General features: G+C 42.3%; 1 protein-coding gene and 1 long non-coding RNA gene across 2 annotated transcripts in view; one reads left to right on the top strand and one right to left on the bottom strand.

Moving 5' to 3' along the window:
- SMYD2 (SET and MYND domain containing 2) overlaps nucleotides 1-3,662 on the bottom strand; it is a 58,425-nt gene extending 54,763 nt beyond the window's left edge. The window contains exon 1 of the mRNA XM_032136420.2: nucleotides 3,146-3,662. Coding sequence (XP_031992311.1) covers nucleotides 3,146-3,318 — 173 coding nt within the window. The 5' untranslated portion in view covers nucleotides 3,319-3,662. The remainder of the gene's footprint in view (nucleotides 1-3,145) is intronic.
- A 125-nt stretch (nucleotides 3,663-3,787) lies between these two features.
- Nucleotides 3,788-21,925, top strand: LOC131381816 (uncharacterized). Its single transcript, XR_009210765.1, has 4 exons — nucleotides 3,788-3,934; nucleotides 11,240-11,484; nucleotides 19,611-19,650; nucleotides 21,628-21,925. It is a non-coding gene; the product is annotated as an uncharacterized LOC131381816 (long non-coding RNA).
- The last annotated feature ends 205 nt before the right edge of the window (nucleotides 21,926-22,130 follow it).

The following is a 22,130-nucleotide window of genomic DNA, read 5'->3' as shown; positions in this document are numbered from 1 at the left end:
GAGCGAGACGAGACTCTGTCTCAAAAAAAAAAAAAAGTCTAAAACTTAGTTTAAAATACATACTTGGCCGGGTGCGGTGGCTCATGCCTGTAATTCCAGCACTTTGGGAGGCCGGGAGTTTGAGACCAGCCTGGCCAACATGGAGAAACCCCGTCTCTACTAAAAATACAAAATTAGTCAGGCATGGTGATGCATGCCTGTAATCCCAGCTACTTAGGAAGCTGAGGCAGAGGAATTGCTTGAACCGGGGAGGTGGAGGTTGTGGTGGGCTGAGATCACACCATTGCACTCCAACCTGGGCAACAAGAGTGAAACTGTCTCAAAAAAAAAAAAAAACAAAAACACCACCAGAAAACGGTGATAAATGGCCAAAATGTGTATGTGTGCATTTATGTGTGTATGTGTGTATAAAGTGTATCTGAGAAGTCTGATAGGGACAGCTTCCAAGTGGAAAAACTTTATATAATATTATTAGGAGCTGCCTTCTAGCAGCTCAGGCAAGATACGCATCTTCTCCAGTGGCACCCACCAGACTGAGCAATGTGATACAAATTAAAAACTCCCCAAAGCAAACCTTTGTCTGAATTGCCCTGACCATAAGAATCCCATTCTGTTGAGACTTAAGACATTTTCCATTATTTCTCAATTTATAGAATACACTTATTCCTACCTAAAGAAATCACTTTTCTTTCCTTCAAAAAAAGTTAGATCCTGATACAATTAATATGACATGGAAATTCTTGGGTCGTTCATTTATCTTAAGCAATATTGTTTACGTTAAACTTCTGGCAAAAGAAAGGATAAGGGGTAGCTTGCTTTTGGGTGTGTGGGGCTGGGGCATACAGCAGATTTTGACCTGTAAGTATGAACATTTCCAGAATTCTACTCCTATACTTTGAGGCCCTATGGAGGAAAATACACGTTCCCCTCATACATCTGAACAGACTGATTTGTCCTAGGTCATATACAAATTGCTGACAGAGGAACTGATGCTGAATCTATCAGATGACCTAACCACTGATAATAAACGATTCAGATTTAATAGAAATCATGAAGTAGGGTACAAAGATATTTCTAATTGCATAAGTATCATGGATATTATTTCTTTTGTATTATTTTAATTGATTTCAAATAATTCTTTGGGGAGAGAGAGGAAATAAACTATGGGTATTGACATAAGTTCAGGGAAATCAAACAGAGAAGGGGTTTGCAAGTCGTAATAACACCCCATTGCAAGTTGCAGCCCTGGTGAGGAACCCAAGGCAACAGTGAGTAACACTAATAAATGTCAGTCAGAAAAATGCAACAACAAAAAAGGCAGCAAACTGTCACATATGGCAGAATAATCCAGGCTGAATGCTTTGTGAACTTGCATCTGACCATCCATTAATGTTCTAAGGTTGGGGGTATGCGTAGTAGATACAATTAGGAGACTTACAGCTAAAGAGAAGCATTTCTCAGTTCTTCTCATCCCTTCTAAACCCAGAGGGATTTGATCTTTCACTCACTGGGGGCCAGGGCTGGCAACTACCCATATAAAGTAAGCACCTACTATGTGCCTGGCATCCATGGTCTTAGGCGATGTCTTCCAGGAATTGCCAGGATCCCTGATGGAGGCTCCTTCTGTGATGCCTGACCTGCTTTGCTCCTGCCACTGCAGACACCCACGCTGCTGCAGACTCCGAGCCACAGCAAGGCTCAGAAGATCAAGGGACCAGTCACAGCAGCCTTTTTAACTTTGGGAAAACCCAATGCTCACTTCACTCAAACGTTGCAAAGTGGTGCCATGACCCTTTAGCTCTTGGCTCACCAATTCAAAGAGCCACATCACATACAGCCCTTAAGCTGCCCACGGCATGATTCCGTGTCTAGTTCCTTTCCAGGTCCCCCCAAGCGGAAGACAGTTCTGGCAGGGAGTCTGGGCAAGATTACTATAATATTTAGCCTTTGTCCCTTCTTTTGCTACGTCTTATTGTAGAATAAGGCACACAGGTCTGAGAGATTGAGTATGCTGGACTTGAGACCTGTACTCAAAAGGTCCCTGCAGGACCGCAGGTCAGCTTAATCCAGCCCAGGAATCTCCATTTCAAAGATGAAGAAACTGAGGTTCAAAGAAAGCAAAGCATGGTCTCTACTCAGAGTACTGGAAGGCCTGATATAAACTTAACCCCAATGCCATGCCTCCTGCCTTAGTAAATTTACTGAGCACCTAACCAGTGAGAAATAGGAAGAAGTGAATAAGGCCAGATTTCACTCCCTTCACTACTGGTGTGAATGGATAAAGGTAACTCCACTTTCTCTCTGGGCTTTAGTTTTCTCATCCATTAAGTGAAAGACAGGATTGAATTGGTGATTTCTAATGTGCCTTTAAGCTCTGAAGCTCTCATAAGAGTTGAGGATATAATTATGTGTTGGTGTGTGCAAATGTATATGCATCATATATACAAACACAGACACATATATACATATGGTATCTTACAATTAAATACCATTAGCAACCACACATCTTGCCCAATCCCTTCCTGCGACCATGTTTTCCTAATCCCAAACCAAAACTGGACACTGTAACTCATCGTTGCAGCACCTCAGAATCCAGGGGGTGTGGTCAGTGCCCACTGGCGTTCCTCCAAACACCCATGTAAGCGTACTTTAACATGTAAGTGTACTTTACAAGACATATACTAAGTCATTAAATTCCTTGGAAGAAACGGCCAATCTGAGGCAGGGCTGGACTGTGGGGAACAGAACATACCGCAGGAAGCATAAGTTAAAGGTGACAGCCCGTGGCTGCCCAAATTTGGGGCTCCGCTGCCAATGCACCGGGAGGGCAGTGAGTGCCCAGGCTTGGAACAAGCCTGGCTCAGAGCCCACATTTGAGGGCAGGAACCTGCACTCCCGGGTTTGCGCATCCTGCGTGAGCAACTCTGAAAACGTGCAGTCAGGGCGTGCAGCGGGCACCGGTCCTGTTTCCTCTCGCACGTGGCGCCCGGCGTGGGGCTGCAGCGCGGGGCCTCCTCCCCTCCCCGCCCCCCACCCCGCCCCAGAGGCAGGCGCTAGGACCCCGCGAGCCGCACGCACTTCCTGGCGCCGCGGTCCAAGCCTCCCGCTCGGCGCCCCCGGCTCCCGCCCGCCGCCGCCGCCCTACCTGGCGAAGCAGTACTCGCAATGGTTGCCCCTCTCGTTGACCGTGAGCACGTAGGCATAGGCCGGGCAGGAGAACAGCAAGTCCCCCACCTGGAAGGGCTGCAGAGCCCGCAGCCCCCGGCCCTTGCCCGGGCTGCAGAAGCGCTCCAGGCCGCCGAGGCCCTCGGCCCTCATGGTGGCGGCGGGGCGCGGCCGCCGGCTGTGCCCGAGCTGCGGCTCCCGGCGAGCTGTTATTGGAGACGCGTCACCCAGAGCTGCGGGGGGCGGGGTGGGAGCCGCCCGGCGGACGCGGCGGCGGCTCCCCGCTCCCCGGAAGGGACGGCGGCCCCGCCCGGGCCTCGCGCGCCCCCGCGGAGAGGGGGACGGGCCCGGCGGCCCCGCCCCGCGCCAGGACCCTCGGCGGCCGCCCCGCGCGCGCTCCGGACCGTTTCCGGTGTGGCCGCGACAAAGAGCCGCAGCCCCTGTGGCTTCTGCGAGGAGGCGTGAGGCGTGTGCGCCTCCGCGGCGTCTCCACGGAGCGAGCGGGACGCGCCCTCCTCCTCCGTGGGAGGGAGGGGGGGGTCACCTGCGGGGAGTAGGTATCCGAGGGCCACCCCTAGACAGCCTGGCCCGAAGGATGACCAGCCCCCGGTAAATAGAAGGGGGCGAAGCCGGCTCCCAAACCCTACGTTCGCTTTCGCTTGTAAAGACCCTAGAGGCAGTGATCGGGGAACGCCAAGGAGAAAGCGGCAGAGGGGAAACCACAGTAGAGAAGTTTGGTGTGCAGAGGGTTGAAGTGTGCTTTTCCAAGGTTAGAGGTTTTTAAACCTTGTGGCTTTAATGGGAACGTAGTTTGCCCTCTGCTCCTGTAGTGGAATTACATGGACGGAAGAGGAAATGCATTGGCCAGCCCAGCTCACCGAGTCTCTGCATGCTGCGTACGATGCAGAGGAAGCCAGAGAGAACCTTGCCTTCAAGGAATTTAGGCTGTTGGGGGATAATGCGATGCTGTGGCCAGTGTCCAGGACACTGCGCTAGAGTTTGCAGTAGTTTTAATATGCTTGACCACCCACCAACTGTGATCTTAGAAAAGTCACTTGGGTTAGGAGTCAAAGGATTTAAAGCCCACAAAGCCTGAAACGTAAATCCTATACACATGCACGGTATTACTTTTCATATGAGATAGGAAAATATAATCCGTGTTCCACATAATTATGTAAAGACTGGAATTGATGTACATGCAGTAAAGACTAAAATTGTGACGAGATCATTTATCAGAAAACACTACTTCAAACTAGGACCTCAAACAGTTACCTCTGTAAGTTCAGGACTGGTTGAGCAAAGGGAAACGATTAATATGATTGGAGATGTAAAATCAGTGGAATTTTTGGCATTTCAGTAAAATGCCTTTATCAGCTGGGTGTGGTGGCTCAGCCCTGTAATCCCAACACTGTGGGAGGCCAAGGTGGGAGGATCACTTGAGCCCAGGAATTGGAGAGTTGGAGACCAGCTTGGGCAACATAAAGACCACGTCTCTATGGGAAATTAACCACCTCTCAAGTGGTGCTGAGGTAGGAGGATAGCTTGAGCCTGGGAAGTCAAGGTTGCAGTGAGCTGTGATGACTCCATTGTACTCCAGCCTGGGTGACAGAGCAAGACCTTGTCTCAAAACAAAACAAAAAAGTCCTTATTCGTGGCAAACTAAGCCTCTAAGCCCTCTTCAAGTAAAGGACGTTATGATAGTATTTTCATTTGTGCATTTTATTAAGAAACATCGATGGACTATGGCCAGCCACTGGGATAGAAAGATGGACGAAATCAGCCGGCTGTGGTGGCTCACGCCTGTAATCCCAGCACTTTGGGAGTCAGAGGTAGGCAGATCACCTGAGGTCGAGAGTTCAAGACCAGCCTGACCAACATGGAGAAACCTCGTCTCTACTAAAAATACAGAATTATCCAGGTGTGGTGGTGCATGCCTGTAATCCCAGCTACTCGGGAGGCTGAGGCAGGAGAATCGCTTGAACCTGGGAGGTGGAGGTTGCTGTGAGCCAAAATCGCACCATTGCTCTCCAGCCTGGGCAACAAGAGCGAAACGCTGTCTCAAAAAAAAAAAAGAAAGAAAGAAAAGAAAGATGGATGAAATAATATAGTCCTAGGTCCTTGCATTTGGTACATTCAAGTTTGATAATACTCATCATTAGTTATTGAGTACTGTTGACCGGGCATCGTGCTCATCATTAAACACATTATCTCGTTTATCTTTACAACAGCCTAATGAGTTAGGTATTATGCCCCTCATTGCCAAAATTAGGAAGGAAACTAAGACCCAGAAGGAATGATTTTCAAGGCCACACAATAAACTGCAGAATTTGTTTCCAAGTCAGTCTGAATTCAAGGTCCATGCTCCTAACCACAGTGTTTTGCTGCAAACAAACACAGTTCACTGGGATAAGTGCAGTTATGGTGGCTTGTACAAAATGTTCTGTGGTAGTACAGGCAGGGAATGATAGATTTAGCCTGCTAAACAGTCAAGACAGGCATCACACTCAAGTAACATTAGAGCTGAGCCTGAAGGATGGACAGGATTTTGCAAGTGGAGGTGGGAAGAAGAGTTTTCTGGACAGAGAGAACTGCATACAAAGACAGAAGACCCTGAAAGGACAGAGCTTGTAGTTGGGGGCCCCTGAGCATCTGGAAGAGAGGACAGGAAATGAGGCAGGAACAGCTGAAGAGCATCTTCTCCAGAGGTGAGTTTTGCCCCAGAGGCCGTAGGAGAGCCAGTGAAAGCGTTTGAGTGAGGGGTGGCACATTGAGTCCAGTGTTTTAGACTGATCTGCCAGCAGCATTGTGGGTTGGCTGGGGTGCCAACATTAAGCACTTCGTAACTGTTTACAAGTATGTAAACAGCCTTGGCACGTGAGACCACTGACGGTTTGCATTTGCTTGTGTGATGACCTGATCAGTGTTTACATCCTCCACCAGACTGTACAAGCTCTGTGAGGGCAGGGAATGAGTCCATTTTTGTTACCCTTACATCACCAGCTCTTGTCACTACTCCTGGAACACAGAGAGAATGGAAAAAATACTTAAAGGTTGAATAAATGTCATGGACTCTCATTCTGATTTCTGGGGGCTCTAACCGGCAAAAAGATGAAAAGACTGGCATAGAAGTAAACAATTACAATACAGTAGACAGTTTACTGTTTCAAGGATTAATTGTGCAAAGTAATCTACCTGTTTACTTTTTTTATTGCAAGTAACTTTTTCCACTTTAATTGGGAAAGATTTCCACAGCTGAGAAAAAAGCAATTACACAGCTACCGAATTGTCTTTCCAGATGAGTGCTGGCTTATTCTTGAGGGTAGAGGTGACTGTGATTTGAGAACACTGGAAAAGAAACCGCCTCATTTCAGAAAAATCCCTGTGATGAACTTAAATGACTCGGGATGGGGAAATGGTCACTGAAGCGGTAGCCATGAATTTAGGAGCTTAAATTACGAAGAAAACTGTGTTTAAAATAAACAGCCAAAGAATGGCAATAAACCAGCCCGGGGAGACCGATGACAGCGCTCTTCTTGAAGCCCATACTTGTCACTCTGCCACTCTGTAGTCTCACATTCCGTGAAAGAAGTCTTTGAGCAGCCGGACCCATCCACTTTTCCTACGCCCTCTGCTCCGTAACGTAGGAGGTATGGAATTTGAAAGGAGTTTTTTTGGTTACTTTGCCTCACTGAAACTCAGGAGAAGTGGTACAAGGACGAAAACTCCTTTGCTTAATTTCTCTAACCTAGAAGTTGATCTAATTTATGAGTAAAAGATCCTTCCAACCACAGATTAGCACGTGAAAGAAATAGCTCTGGCCTAGGGAAATGAAGCCTTAGCAAAGAAGGTATCCCAGTGAACGTGAGCAAAGGGCCTAGACGCTGTATAGCTCTGCGTCTACATCTACATGTCACTTATTGAGGACATATTATGTATTTACATTGTGATAGACCCTAGTCATACCAAGGTGTGAAGACCAACATATGTGTAAACAGTTATGAAGTGCTGAATGTTGGCACTCATAGATATTAGGTTCCAATCCCTGGAACCTATAGATGGCTTCAAAGGGTCTTGCAAATGTGTTTTAAGGATCTTGAGGGAGTGAGAGTATCCTGGAATATCCAGGTGGGTCCTCTGTGCAGTCGCAAGTTTTCTGATGAAAGAGACAGAAGGAAATTTGACGCAGACAGGAGAGGAGGCAGCAATGTGACTATGGAGGCAGCAATGAGAGCGATACAGTGATGGGCCAAGGAATGCTGGCAGCCACCAGAGCTGGAAGAGGCAAGGAACACCTTTCCCCTAGAGCCTCGGGAGGGAGTGTGGCCTTGCCAAAACCCTCATTTCAGCCTGTTAATCTAATTTCAGACTTCTGGTCTCTAGAACTATGAGAGAATAAATTTCTGTTGTTTTAAGCCACCTGTTTTGTGGTAATTTGTCATAGCAGCCACAGGGAGCTAATAAAATTATAATCCAATAAAATTTTATAGGGGGCTGAACAAAGTGCAGTAGGAAGGCTTCACAGAGAACCTGACATTTTAGCTTCTAGAAGGAAGAGGAAAGATTGACCAAGGGAAAGCAAGGCTCCCAAAATGGGCTTAAGACTAACAGTGCAGGGCTGGGCATGGTGGCTCATGCCTGTAATCCCAGCAGTTTAGGAGGCTGAGGTAGGTGGATCACTCGAGCCCAAGAGTTTGAGACCAGCCTGGGCAATGTGATGAAACCCCATCTCTACAACAACATCAACACATTAGCTGGGCGTGGTGGCATGCGCCCGTAGTCCCAGCTAATCAGGAGGCTGAGGAAGGAGGATCACATGAGCCCGGAAGGCAGAGGTTTCAGTGAGCTTTGATCATGCCACTGCACTCCAGCCTGGGCAATGGAGCTAAGCCTTGTCTCAAAAATAAAAAAAATAGTCTGGGAACGGTGGCCCATGCCTGTAATCTCAGCCCTTTGGGAGGCTGAGGCAGGTGGATCACAAGGTCAGGAGATTGAGACCATCCTGGCCAACACGGTGAAACCCTGTTGCTACTAAAAATGCAAAAAATTAGCCAGATGTGGTGGCATGTGCCTGTAATCCCACCCACTCGGGAGGCTGAGGCAGGAGACTACCTTGAAACCAGGAGGTGGAGGTTGCAGTGAGCCCAGATCGTGCTATTGCACTCCAGCCTAGCCACAGAGTGAGACTGTCTCAATACATAAATAAATAATAAAGACCATAGTTGAAATTCACTGGGGTAGGAGAGACTTTGACAGTCCAGGAGACAATTTTTCTTGGACTTAACGAATGTTTCCATAGCTCTCACTATGTACCAGGTGCACCTTTAAAACATATTCTCATATAATCCTCCTAATGACATTCCACAGAGGAGAATACCAAAATGAGAGGTGAAGCCAGCTAGACTTCCTGGGTCAAGTGGGGACTTGGAGAACTTTTCTGTCTAGCTAGAGGATTGTAAATGCACCAATCAGCACTCTGTAAAAACGCACCAATCAGTGCTCTGTGTTTAGCTAGAGGATTGTAAATGCACCAATCAGCGCTCTGTGTCTAGCTAAAGGATTGTAAATGCACCAATCAGCACTCTGTGTCTAGCTAAAGGATTGTAAATATACCAGTCAGCACTCTGTAAAATGGACCAATCAGCGCTCTATAAAATGGACCAATCAGCTCACTGTAAAATGGACCAATCAGCAGGATGTGCGTGGTGCCAAATAAGGGAATAAAAGCTGGCCATCCCAGCCAGCAGTGGCAACCCACTCGGGTCCACTTCCATGCTGTGGAAGCTTTGTTCTTTTGCTCTTCACAATAAATCTTGCTGCTCCTCACTCTGGGTGTGCACTACCTTTATAAGCTATAACACTCACCGTGAGGGTCTGCAGCTTCATTCCTGAAGTCAACGAGACCACGAACCCACCAGGAGGAACAAACAACTCCGGACATGCCACCTTTAAGAGCTGTAACACTGACTGCGAAGGTCTGCGGCTTCACCCCGAAGTCAGCGAGACCATGAACCTACGAGAAGGAAGAAACTCCAGATACATCTGAACATCTGAAGGAACAAACTCCGGACACACCATCTTTAAGAACTGAAACACTCACAGTGAGGGTCTGCGGCTTCGTTCTTGAAGTCAGCGAGACCAAGAACCCACCAGAAGGAATAAATTCCAGACACAGAATCACAGAAGTGACATGCATGAACAAGCTGTCTAGCAATGAGTCCAGGCTCAGAACCACTCCACCATGTTGCCTCTCTGTTCAGCCAGAGCTACAGCTTTCATTAGAGTAGTTGGGATGAAGGTGGATGGGCAGGAGTGGGCCCCATCATGAAACCCATGAGCCTAGGAGCTAGACGGCACTGTGAGTCAGAAGAATTTTGGCTGATATGATCAGAGTTTTGCTGTAGAAAGTTCATTTCTTAGCTAAATAGAGAATACACTAGAAGAGGCTGAGGAGACAGAGGGAACTGAGGTGCTTGATGCAATAAGGGGTCCAGAGGAGAGATGTTACTGGCATGAACAAGGGCAGTGATGGTGGCAGTGGGAAGGAGGGACATGGATTTGAAGAACTTTTAATTAACAGGACACGGTAATTGGGGTGAGTGAAGAGAAAGGAGAAGAGGGAATATGAACCATAAAAAATATGTCCAAAGACAACTGACATCATCACCTCCATCCAGTCCTTCCAGTTCATTTCCCCCCCTACTTCAGCCTTGTGTTTATTCCCCAAACAAGATTTTGTTATTTCTTTCTTTGCCGTATCTCTTGTCTAATCTTTTATTTCCATTCTTAATGCCACTCAGCCCTTAAGGCTTTATGTCTGGTTTTGTGCAGTAGACTCTCAACAGCAGAGAGAGTTCAAATTTTGAGAGATTAGCCCAGGATCATGCATTCCAACTCTGTGTTTCCTTTTACCCCTTACCATTGACTTCCCACTTAGTCAGTGGCATTGACTTAGAGAAGAAATGATATTGCAGAATAGGAGCAAAAAGTACCCTGAATTTAGATTCAAAAGCCTAGGGTTTTGTATTGCAAAAGCCTAAGGACTTGGGGGACTCAAGTCTCCAGTCCTAGCAAATTCAGGATGATGCAGGAGCCACAACTCCCTCTGCCAGAAAAGATTCTCCAGGGCTGTGATAAGGGAGAATTGGAAGGAAAGCCAGAGAGAAGTTGGGGGTACTTCTCTGAGAAAGAGCCATGCACCATAGTCTCCTTCCAGACTGAACCTTGGATGAGTGAGACAACATAACTAAACCCCACCCCGCCCATGGGTTTGAGGGGATTCAGAACAAAGCTGACCTATGTCCTAGTCTTAAATTGCCCCCAGACTCCCTGTGTAATAGAAATTCAGTGTGTGGGAGAAATGACTGAAATACTTCATGGGAAATAGGAGAGTGGTTTCCAATGCACCCAAGAGGAGCACCAGAGTAGACAAGTTAGCCATCTGCTGCGATCTGAAATGTTTGTGCCACTCCCCCTCAACCCCTCTTCCCCACCAAATTCATATGTTGAAATCCTAACCTCCAACATGGTGATACTAAAATTGGGGCCTTTGGGAGATGATTAGACCGTGAGGGCATGGGCCTCATGAATGGGATTAGTGCCCTTATGAAAATGGCCAAGGTGGCCGGGTGCGGTGGCTCACGCCTGTAATCCCAGCACTTTGGGAGGCCAAGGCAGGTGGATCACGAGGTCAGGAGTTCAAGACCAGACTGCAACATGGTGAAACCCTGTCTCTACTAAAAATACAAAAATTAGCTGGGTGTGGTGGCAGGCACCTGTAATTCCAGCTATTCAGGAGGCTGAGGCAGGAGAAGTACTTGAAGCTGGGAGGCGGAGGTTGCAGTGAGCTGAGATCCCGCCACTGCACTCCAGCCTGGGTGACAGAGCAAGACTCCGTCTCAAAAAAAATAAATAAAATAAGAATTAAAATGGCCAAGGGAGCTTGTTTGGCCCTCTCACATTGTGAGGCAAAAAGGCACTATGTATTAGGAATAGGCCCTCACCAGACACTGAATCTGCTGGTGCCTTGATCTCTCTTCCCCAAACTGTGAGAAATAGCTGTGGCATTTTGTTACAGCAACCAGAACGGACCAAGACACCATCCAAGAGCACCACTGTGATGACCCAGAGATCTGTGTGGACTGATGATCAAGGACCAAGTGTTCCAACCCCAGCCAAGCACGCACTGCCTTAGCATAACTGTGCCAGCCAAATGCAAGAAGCAACTCCAGGAAACTGACCAAGATGACATCTCTACCACCTAGGGAAAATGAACACTCATAATGAAAATTATCACAGTTTCTTAAATACACGAGTTTACAGGTGAGCTTCATCATTCAGGTCTCCCTATTCTATATGCCTTTGTTACTGCTGTCAAACACATTGTCAAAATAACTGCATTAATAATGACATTTCGTTGAAAAACTCCCAGTTGCCCTTTATTATATGCCTCATCAAGGCCAAGCTCTTTTTGGGTTTGAAAACCCAAACCTTAACTGTCGTACACATCTCGAGTTCTATCTATGCTGCGAAGCCTTCTCCAAACATTTCTTCCGTAACAGTCCCTACTTCCTAAAGTCTTATCTGTACCTTGTTGGCTTATGATCATCAACCATAAACACACACACACACACACGCTTATGTGTAGTCCCATGTAAATTAAAAGGTCTTCGAAGGGAAATACTGTATATTGTATTTATTTCATAGTCTTCTTAGTGGAGAACTTGATACTTGTTATGTGTTAAATTTGGAAATATTTTCTGAGTGATCGAGGTACTGAAATTGCTAATCAGGTTTTGATGGGAGGTGACACTTGGATTTTAACAAGTATATTACACGGGGCATGTTTTTGAACTGGTACCTAGACTTTATGACACCATATCCAAAGAATGAATACATAATTCTAGGTAGTGAATCTATGAAGTGTTTAAAGAGATCAGTAGCTTTATTCATCAGAATCTATTCTGAAGTAGTTAAAAAACAATTATATTAGTAGAAGTGATGAGAGTTTCCTAATCATGGAATTAGTGTTGTCTTGGGGTGCCTATGGATCCAGATGGCCAAAAGCCACCCACGTAATGCTCTGCCATGTCACTGGCAAGCAAAGGTTGTGGACTCGAACAGAAAAAACCTTTGCTTCCAGGCTGAAGTGCAGCAAGAGCAAAATTCCCCTAACGCATAATTTACAGTCCTCACACCAGCATCTCAACTGCATTGCAGCATTTTTACTAGAGGCAGTTACCCCAGAAGAAGAAACTCTATCAGTGGGAGGAGTAAGAAAGCCAGAGAAATCATGCTTAAATTAACTATTTGAAGGTCAGATTTGATGAATTCTTAAACTACCAGCCACGCCTTCTTGTATTTGAGGGGGTTGGTGGGGAGAAAAGCTTAAGCTGACTTTGTATTCATGATTCTGGTAATGTAATAGCTCTGCCAGATACTAAAAATTTAATAAAAAGGCAAAGAAGAGCCCAGAAAATACTACATTATAACATGTTTGGTCCTGAACTAGACATGTAAGCTTTTAAAATGTTTATCTCTGGAAAGTCTAATTACACTTTTTTCCCCATCTCCCCCCTCCACCCCCGCCCACCTCAAAAAGTACCAAAGGTGACAAATTTCAGAAGTCTTGCATATTTCTGTCTTATTGAGAACTGCTAACAACTTCCTTACTGCGGGGGATGGGGGGGCAGTGTCACGTAGTGGCTGAAGGAGGGGGCTGGGCACAGAACTTGACTTCACTGCCACAGGCTCCTTCAGCATCTCACATGAAGCCAGATTTTTCAGTGCTTCTGTGAAATTCCCACTGATTTGATGTGAGGGGCAGGGAAATTCCACAAAAAGAAGAGAGAGGTGATATTTAAAATCTTATTCTACTTGTTTTATTGGTTTAATCTTGACATAGAGTTTGAATATATCAGTCTAGTTTTTCTTCTATATGAGGGAAGAAAAATACAGGAGGAAAAAAGATGACAGCATGTCACATGCTGTCATCTTAATTGGAAGGTATTGCAACACTGCAAAAAAAATTGGGGGGCTTAGTTTTTTTCCTAATAAGGGTTAAAATCAGTAACATTAAATGTTTGTTATTTGGGAAATGATTAAGATTAAAGGTAGATATAACATTTTCTTAAACCAAAAAAAAAAAAAAAACCAGGATTTTTTCTTTTCTTGATAACAAATTAATTTATGCAACTTTATCTTTAAATACAGCTAATTTAATGCTCAGGTATTAATAATTATTTTAAATGTTTTGGAAAGTACATAGAAGTCAAGCAAATATCTGAATATATTTCAAATGCTACTTTTTATGAAGTTTTAAAAATTCAGGCTTTTGTTTCACTGGCTTGTGTTTCGAAATATAGCACTTTGAATACAGCAGATGACATTTTTATTTTTTTCTTGCATCAGTTGTTAGTTTCCCTTTACTAGAGGCTACGTCTCTGTCTTTTCTTATCTGCAACATTTCGTAAATTGAAATCAGAAACATTGAATACTGATGAGAAAAATAGATTATGTGGAAAAACAAGAAAACAATTAGCAGAAAACCAAATACCATATGTTCTCACTTGTAAGTGGGAGCTAAATGATAACTTATGAACACAAAGAAGGAAATAATAGACACTGGGGTCTACTTGAGAATGGAGGGCAGGAGGAGGGAGAGGAGCAGAAAAGCTCACTATTGGGCACTGGGCTTAATACATGGCTGATGAAATAATCTGTATGACAAACCCCCATGACACGAGTTTGCCTATGTAACAAACCTTCACATGTACCCCTGAACCTAAAATAAAAGTTAAAAAAATGATTAATAAGTATAGCTTTCAGGGTCAAAGGATAAACCAATTGCAGAACTTTTGCATCCTTTCCTTATTTAGTCATTTATTGATTTAACTGCAAAATGCTCTCTTGGGTGCTGTGGAGGAGCCAAAATTAAATTGGAATCAGATCTTGTCCTCCAAGAATTTAGACTCTACAAGAAGAAACATGACATATACTTAGAAAGCTCTAAAAATCTACTAGAATGAAAACCCCATGAGGTCAAGGATGTTTGTCTATTTTGCACACTGCTATAGCCCCAGGCAAAGCCTGACACAAAGTAGGTGCTCAGTAAATATTGGTTAGATGAATGGATAATACAAGGCAGAGCATTGAGCCATGTTAAGAATTGAAAACAAATAAAACAAAAAAATCAGTGATAGGAGGGACAGGTAAGTTCCAGCATCTTTGAAGTTATAAGTGTAATTTATAGATAATTAATCTGACAGTCGGGCCATAAACAAAATCTCCTGTGTTTTGCTATTGTTTTTGAAATCAATCAACTGCTCTGCCATCCTCTTCATGTAAGATCAGAAGCACAATGCTTAATATACTTAACACATTTCTTCATTGAAATGAGGAAGTTAGAGTAGATTTGTGTTTGTGGGGTCCTTTTAGGTGGCAGAATGATTAAATGTGGACAGCTAGTCCACTAAACCCCTGATTTCATAGATGTTATTGCCTTGGAGGGAGACTAAAGGAACTAAATAAATAATAATGGAGGTGTTATGCAAATATGCCAAAAATTGTGAAGACAAGACATGAATGACTGAAGTTTGGGAAGCCTGGGAAGGAAGATCATTAAGGTTATGTGAGTTTTAATGTTTTATTATTTAAATTAACTTCAACCAAAAAATTGCCTTTGTCTTGCCTAAATAATGTTAAATAAACCCAGCTTACTTTCTTATATTCTCTGAATTGTTTTTCAACAACTTTCTGGATGTTTGACTAAATATACACAGTGTCTGTTTGTCTTGGGGCATTTTCTTACAGAGACCTCTTTACTAGATAATTGTGCCTCCTAAGAGGCAGTGCCAGCGTCTGCTACGGTTTTGCCTGTCTGCAGCAGAATGAGAAAAGCACAGTGTGCTACTTTTAAGGCTAAACTGACTCATTTTTAAGGACTTTAAAAAATATCTGAGATCAGGACATTTTCAAGGTTAGAATATCTTTTGCTTTTGAACAATGGAGGCTGTAGATGGTATTCTTTTTATTTTTATTTTTTGAGACAGACTTTTGCTCTTGTTGCCCAGCCTGGAGTGCAGTGGTGCAATCTCGGCTCATTGCAACCTCTGCCTCCAGGGTGCAAGTGATTCTCCTGCCTCAGCCTCCTGAGTAGCTAGGATTGCAGGCATGTGCCACCATGCATGGCTAAGTTTTCTATTTTTAGTAGAGATGGGGTTTCACCATGTTGGCCAGGCTGGTCTCGAACTCCTGATCTCAGGTGATCCACCCGCCTCTTCTCCCAAACTGCTGGGATTACAGGCATGAGCCACTGCGCCCAGCTGTATTCTTTTTAATGTTCTAGGCAAAATAAAAATTGTCAACACTCTGCAGATCCCATCTTCTTTTAAAAAATATTATACTCGTCTCTAAAGTGTAGAAGCACGAATGTTATGAATACTATTACAGTGTCATTGCAGAGACTACTCTGTAATTATTTCTTAACCCAGATTGTTGAGTCTTCAAATAAATTTATGCTAAATGCTTAGAATCATGACACTTTGATTTATTTTAGGTCTTGGTCATGGACACTGGTACATGTCTACACCATTTAATATACAAGACTGCTGTGGACCAAGAAGTATAAGACCACAAGTAATTGAATAGAGAACTATCATTTATTTAAAGCCATTTTAAAAATTCATTTCTGTCCTTATCACAATTTCATTATTTTTGGAAGACAGATTAAGCATCTTTGAGGCCAGTGTTATTAACACTACCATATTAAGCATTTACTGATATAGTTTTATTGAATCCTATTTTTTCTTTGACTATAAATGATTTATTTATGTTACCCAGAGTACTGAGGAAACAAACTATGGAAAAATTACAAGGCCACTGATTTTATTGCTTTATGAGCATTCTATATTAATTATATAAAGTTTTGAAAACACAGATCAACCCAGTGATTACTAGTGTGAAGTTTTTGTTACAGATCTTTTTATACATTTCTTTATGCACATGTAAATATTTTATAACAAAAAGGGGATTATATTGTACGTGCTGTTTTATAACCTGGTTGTAAATCTCTTTCCAGGACAGTAAATAGTTTTCGGTATCATTTTAGTGGCTTTATATTGTGATGTTCTATAATAATTCTGTCATCTACTTAACTAGTTCCTTGTTAAATACCTTTGATGTCCATTTTTTTCTATTATAATGTTCAAATCAGCATCTTTGTCAAGTAAAATCTTTATTTACATTCCTGAATAATTTGTTAGGCTAAATCCTAAAAGTAGAATTGCTGGGTAAAGTGTATACAAATTTATAAGACCTAGTATGTTATATGGAACTGATATAAAATGTATATATTTATTTATTTGCATACTTATTATAATGTTTACAGCCCATAGAGAGGATAGAAAAAGTAATTTAACTCATTGAGTATCACTCCCTGCATTTCATTTAATTTCCGATAAATTCATCACAGCTTATATGAGACATTTTAGAGGAAATCATCAAACTGTGGAATAAGAGATTCTATATATCATTTAGTCCAAAAGCTTTACTAGAGTCAAGGAAACTGAGGCTGAAGTCATTACATATCCTATTCACAGATATAGCTAAGAAGGATAAGTGTCAATCCAATCGTGGACTCTGGTGCTGTCTTTTTGCTCCAAGATGCTCAGGGAAGTTCAAGTTGTTCTTCTTTAGATATCCAAGTAACACTTGAGAATTAAATGCAAAGAAGTGAAATAGACTCTGATATGTAAGTTTCACCATTAATTTTGTGGTTGGTGTTATTAACAAGATAGAATATTTAAAAATCATTTTGTGATTAAAATGCTTAGCTCAGAAAAGCTTTCTAAAACGTTGATTTATTATCTGTAGTTTTATAGGAATGGCCACCAAATGTATAAGTCTAGTCAAGACTGCTCTTACCTATTTATTATCTATTTATTTTTTGAGACAGAGTCTCGCTCTATTGCCCAGGCTTGAGGACAGTGGCATGATCTCAGCTCACTGCAGCCTCTACCTTCTGGGTTCAAGCCATTCTCCTGCCTCTGCCTCACAGGTAGCTGGAATTACAGGAGTCTGCCACCGTGCTGGGCTAATTTTTGTATTTTTAGTAGAGACAGGGTTTCACGATGTTGGCCAGGCTGGTCTCGAACTCCTGACCTCAGGTGATCCACCTGCCTTGGCCTTCCAAAGTGCTGGGATTACAGGTGTGAGCCACTGCACCTAGCCTATTTATTTATTAAAAACGGAAATAGCTTTATTGCTTTTTCTAACTAAATAAGACATATTCATTGTGAAATCAATAATAAAAATATAAAATACAGAGTAAAAATGATATATAATCCCACCAACCAAAGATTATTACTATTAACTTTTTGGTTATATCCATGCCATCTTTTACATATATATTCTTTATGTGACCTATCTCTCTATATAGAGAGATAGCATACAGAATTTCATACTGTTCTGTAATCTACTTTTTCTCAAATGTCATTGTCATCTCTAATTGTTAATAAATACTGACCTGGTGGGGCAGGGTGGCTCACGCCTGTAATCCCAGCACTTTGGAAGGCTGAAGTGGGTGGATCACGAGGTCAGGAGATCAAGACCATCTTGGCCAACACGGTGAAACCCCGTCTCTACTAAAAATACAAAAATTAACTCGGCATGGTGGTGTGTGCCTGTAATCCCAGCTACTTGGGAGGTTGAGGCAGGAGAATCACTTGAACCAGGGAGTCGGAGGTTGCAGTGAGCCGAGATCGCACCATTACACTCCAGCCTGGTAACAGAGTGAGACTCTGTCTCAAAAATAATAAATAAAATAAAATAATAAAATAAAATAAATAATTGACCTATATCATAATGTAACGGCTACATGCTCTTTTATTGTACAGTAGTAGTTTCTTTAACCAACCCTCAGTTTATAGACATCAGGATTGTTGAAGGTTTTTAACTAGTTGAACAATACTGCAACAATCTTTTAAATAGTTGTTTAAATATCTTTAATAAATAAATTGCTTTTCTTTTGGGAAATGTTACAGGTAGCATTTTTTCCTGGATATTTACAATTCACATTCATGTCATAAGCAAATATTTACTAAATATCTACCAATTATGCTAGGTGCTGAGATTAATATTTTAATGGCTCTGAGAATTCTTTTTTTCTTTCTTTTAAAATAGAGATAGGGTCTCCCTATATTGCCAGGCTGTTCTCGAACTCCTGGGCTCAAGGGATCCTCCTGCCTCAGCCTCCCAAAGTGCTAGGATTACAGGTGAGAGCCACCACGCCTGGCCACTCTGAGAATTCTTATAGTAAAGAAACCTTTTTAGTTTTACGTAATTTAAGGTTTCCCAACTTTTTTTGATCTCGGAACCACCCCTTTAAAAAATAGAATATCTACTAATATTTCACTGGTCTTATCTGGAAAGAATTTGGAAAACACTAACCCAGTATCAATCTTGTTGAAAACTACTAACAGGTAGATAAGTACCTGTATCTACCTGCTACTTTTCTATGAACTCTGAAAAAATCTTCAGAATTATTTGGAGGAAAGATGCTTTAGGCATTTCAGAAGAATATATCTTTCATCTAAATTTCCAGATTAACTTCCAGAGTAAGTAGTATTTTGGTATGAATGTTTTGATGAGCACACTGGAGTTGTTTTTTTTTTTTTTTTTTAAGTGATATCCATATCATTAGAACAAAACGGATACTTGAAAGTAAAGGGGAATGTGGGATATAAAGTTTTTGGCTCATCAGTGGATTAGTTGGCGTGGTGGGGGTAGAGTGCAGAGAAGTGAATTCCCATGGAGAAACAGAATAGATTAGGAGGAGAAAGTCAAAGAGAGAGATAGGAAAGTATTAAGAGGAATTAAGGAGGGAGGTTATGAGGACTTTTACAGCAACATGTGAAATAACTTAAAAATCTGGTAGAAAATGAAGGATACAAAATCCTATTCACAGTGTATAAAAACCAATCAGAAAAAAATCGGAGGAAAAATACAATAAAATAATAGTGTTTGGATTGAGTCCTTTTTTCCCTCTTCTCTAATTACCGTTTTCATTTTTATTTTAAAAATATACAATAAAATTGTAAAGAAAAGAAATACTAAAGGATCAGACAAAATTAGGAGAAGAGAGGCTTATGGAGGAGGAGGAAGAGAGTGGTTGAGTCGAACAAAGGCAACAAATGGATTAAAGTGAATAAGGATAGAAGAGAGAACATTCAGTTTGGCTTGGAGGAGATCATTAATGGCTCAAGTGCTGTGAAGTGGACAAAAGCCAGTCTGTAGTGGGGTCAGATGAGAGAACCAGGGAAGAATAATTTTTTTAGCACCTAGGATCATAATAATTCACTTAGTGGTTCCCCCCCAGCCACTATTACTTTCGTTCTGGTTTTATCATGTTGGGATTTTGCCCGTATCAGTTTTTTTTTTTTTTTTTCCAGGCGCTGATAAATGAAAACCTTAAAAAAAGAAATCCTATGAGTAAGTTTCTTTGCCCTTATTTTTGAACTGAAAAATAAAGAAATAATAAATTCTTTTTCTGAGCTGTTCTATGTGCTAGAAATGCTCCCATATAGAAATCTTAATATTACACTGTGCATGCCATTTAAAGACAGAAGAACTTGATCGCCCAAGGTCATTTCACATGCCTTTTTTCCTAAGTGATTTGTGTATATTTTATCCATAAAAGACAAATTATTATGAAAGGATGTGAAATATAGGTTTAAGAAACTCAAAGAACAAAGTGCATTCTTTGCTCTTTGAATTTCTTAAAATTAAGTTCTTAAGACTCCTGCTGCTTACCTTCAAACAAGCAACCTTGAAACTGCTCTATGAAACCCGGTTAAAGGACGAACCAAAGAGTTTCACTTATTAAAAAAAAAAAAAGGCACATGGGAGAGAGAACATTCAAGTCTTCCAGTATCCATACTTATTAACTCAATTGAATGCCTGTGGTGGGTCTCCTGGGAGCACACAGCAGCAGCCTCTTTGTATTACAACTCAGCCAGAAGCATGTATTCCCTTGTAATTAAGGCCAAGGGTGCAACCAGTGATGCGAAAGGAAGCAATTAGATGGATTATTCAGTTCTCTCAACATTTCTCAAGAGTTTGTGTGTTTGTGGTTTTATGTTTGCTTGAAGTCCCTGTATAGCTCCCTCGGTTCTCCTTGATACTGTAGGTCCAGCCTCAGATTGTAACAATAACTAATATTGAAACAGCACTTATATGCCAGGTGCTGTTTTAGGGGGCTTTAGATATATTAGAATTGATCACTTAAAAACTGTATGAGGGCTAAGTGTTAAGCCCTAGGTTCCCAGGAGCCGACACTGAGAGGTTTAAATGCATGCGATGTATCCCTGAGGTGGTTCCAGGAGGGACCTGTAATGGATTGGGGAAGATAAGACAGGGAAAGGAGGCTGCCAAGCAAGGCTCTACCTCAGGCCAGGGTCCCTTGGAGGGTGGCTTCAGCCTGGTCCCATAGCATGACTCTGGGGTGCAGGCTAGGAAAGGGAGCCTGGCGCCAATCCTGCTGCACAGTCATTGGTTGACAACCTCCAAGGATGGCACAGAAGGTGTATATGTGTGATCTGTGGAGGAATGTGTCAGGTGCACACCGAGAGGAGTGCAACAGAAACACCTGCTTTATCTGCTACAGGTAGATACTATCGCTACCCCACCATGTGACAACCAGGCCACTGAGTCTTGCCCAAGATCTCAAAGCTTGCAAGTGGAAGAACTGTGATTTGAAAACCTGCCATTTGGTTCCAAAAGCCATGAACTTAACCACTATGCTATTTTGGATAAGATCTGATCTTTACCATGTGCTATGGTATTATCAACAAATTTCTACGGTTTTCACAATGGACTATGTAACATATAACTATTTTGATTTTATTGGATTTTTAAAAACGCTGAAAGTGTGTCTGAGATGAAATCCATTAATACTTTGTTGAACTAAGCTTCAGATACCCAAGCCCCTAAGCCTAAGGTAAGTTCAGAGAACAGACAAAATATTAGACAATTGGTATACGTTGAAAAATGTAGTGGTCCCAACCCTCTCTGACAGAATGAGCCCAGTTCTTATAGAATTATGTAAAAAGTGATTCCATAAGTCTTTTTTTAACAAGACATATTTATACAGAGCCTATTTTTACATTAAGATGACAGTTTAGAATGCTGCGCTGATTCTCTATATACGCATCATCCTCTTAAACTTCACCCCCACCTTTTTTTAAATTTTGGTGTAATGCGATATCTGATTTCTGAAAGTTTTAAAAATTTCTTTGTTTTAACTTTAGAAGAATTTGCTTTATTTTCACTAAAAGAATTCTGTTTATTTTTCTGTTCTAAAAACAGGAGTATGTATAATACTTGTCTATCGCTTTTGCTAGATAAAAAGAGGGAAGGTCTGTGCATAGCAGTGGGTGACCAATTTCGTAACCTCTTCCAAATTCTTAGATTGGCGGTGCTGGAGAGCAAGTGACCAGAAGAGAAATAAGTGGTAACCCAACCTGCATGAAGAAAATTCAGTAGAACCTTGCTGGTGTAGAGAAGATGGCGCAAAGAAGAGTGAGAACACTTTTATGAAAGGCTTAGGAAATGTTGAAGTTTTCCAGTTTTCTTCCTATGTGAAGGAACATAGTGAAGGGGGAAAGGCCCCTTTTTTGCGCATACCTGTGGAGGGTGATGCTGTGTGGGTGCATTTAGCCCTAATCTCTGCCGTGGATCAGGATCGTTTGTTGTGGAGGAGGGAAGAAGAGAGGGAAAGGTTTGAATGCTTACAAAAGATTTTGAGAGCCTATATAATTAAAGCTAACCGTTCTACAGTGTTTACTAAGTGCAAGAAACTGTTGTAACTCCTTTGATTCGATTCTAATGACCCTATGAGGTAGGTGCTATTATTATCATCTCCATTTTACAGAAAAGGAAATTGAGACACAGAGAGATTAAATAACTTGACC

This window comes from Hylobates moloch, unplaced genomic scaffold (genome assembly GCF_009828535.3).
Source record: "Hylobates moloch isolate HMO894 unplaced genomic scaffold, HMol_V3 SCAFFOLD_18, whole genome shotgun sequence".
Lineage (NCBI taxonomy): Eukaryota > Metazoa > Chordata > Mammalia > Primates > Hylobatidae > Hylobates > Hylobates moloch.
This window is presented reverse-complemented; position numbering and strand designations above follow the sequence as displayed.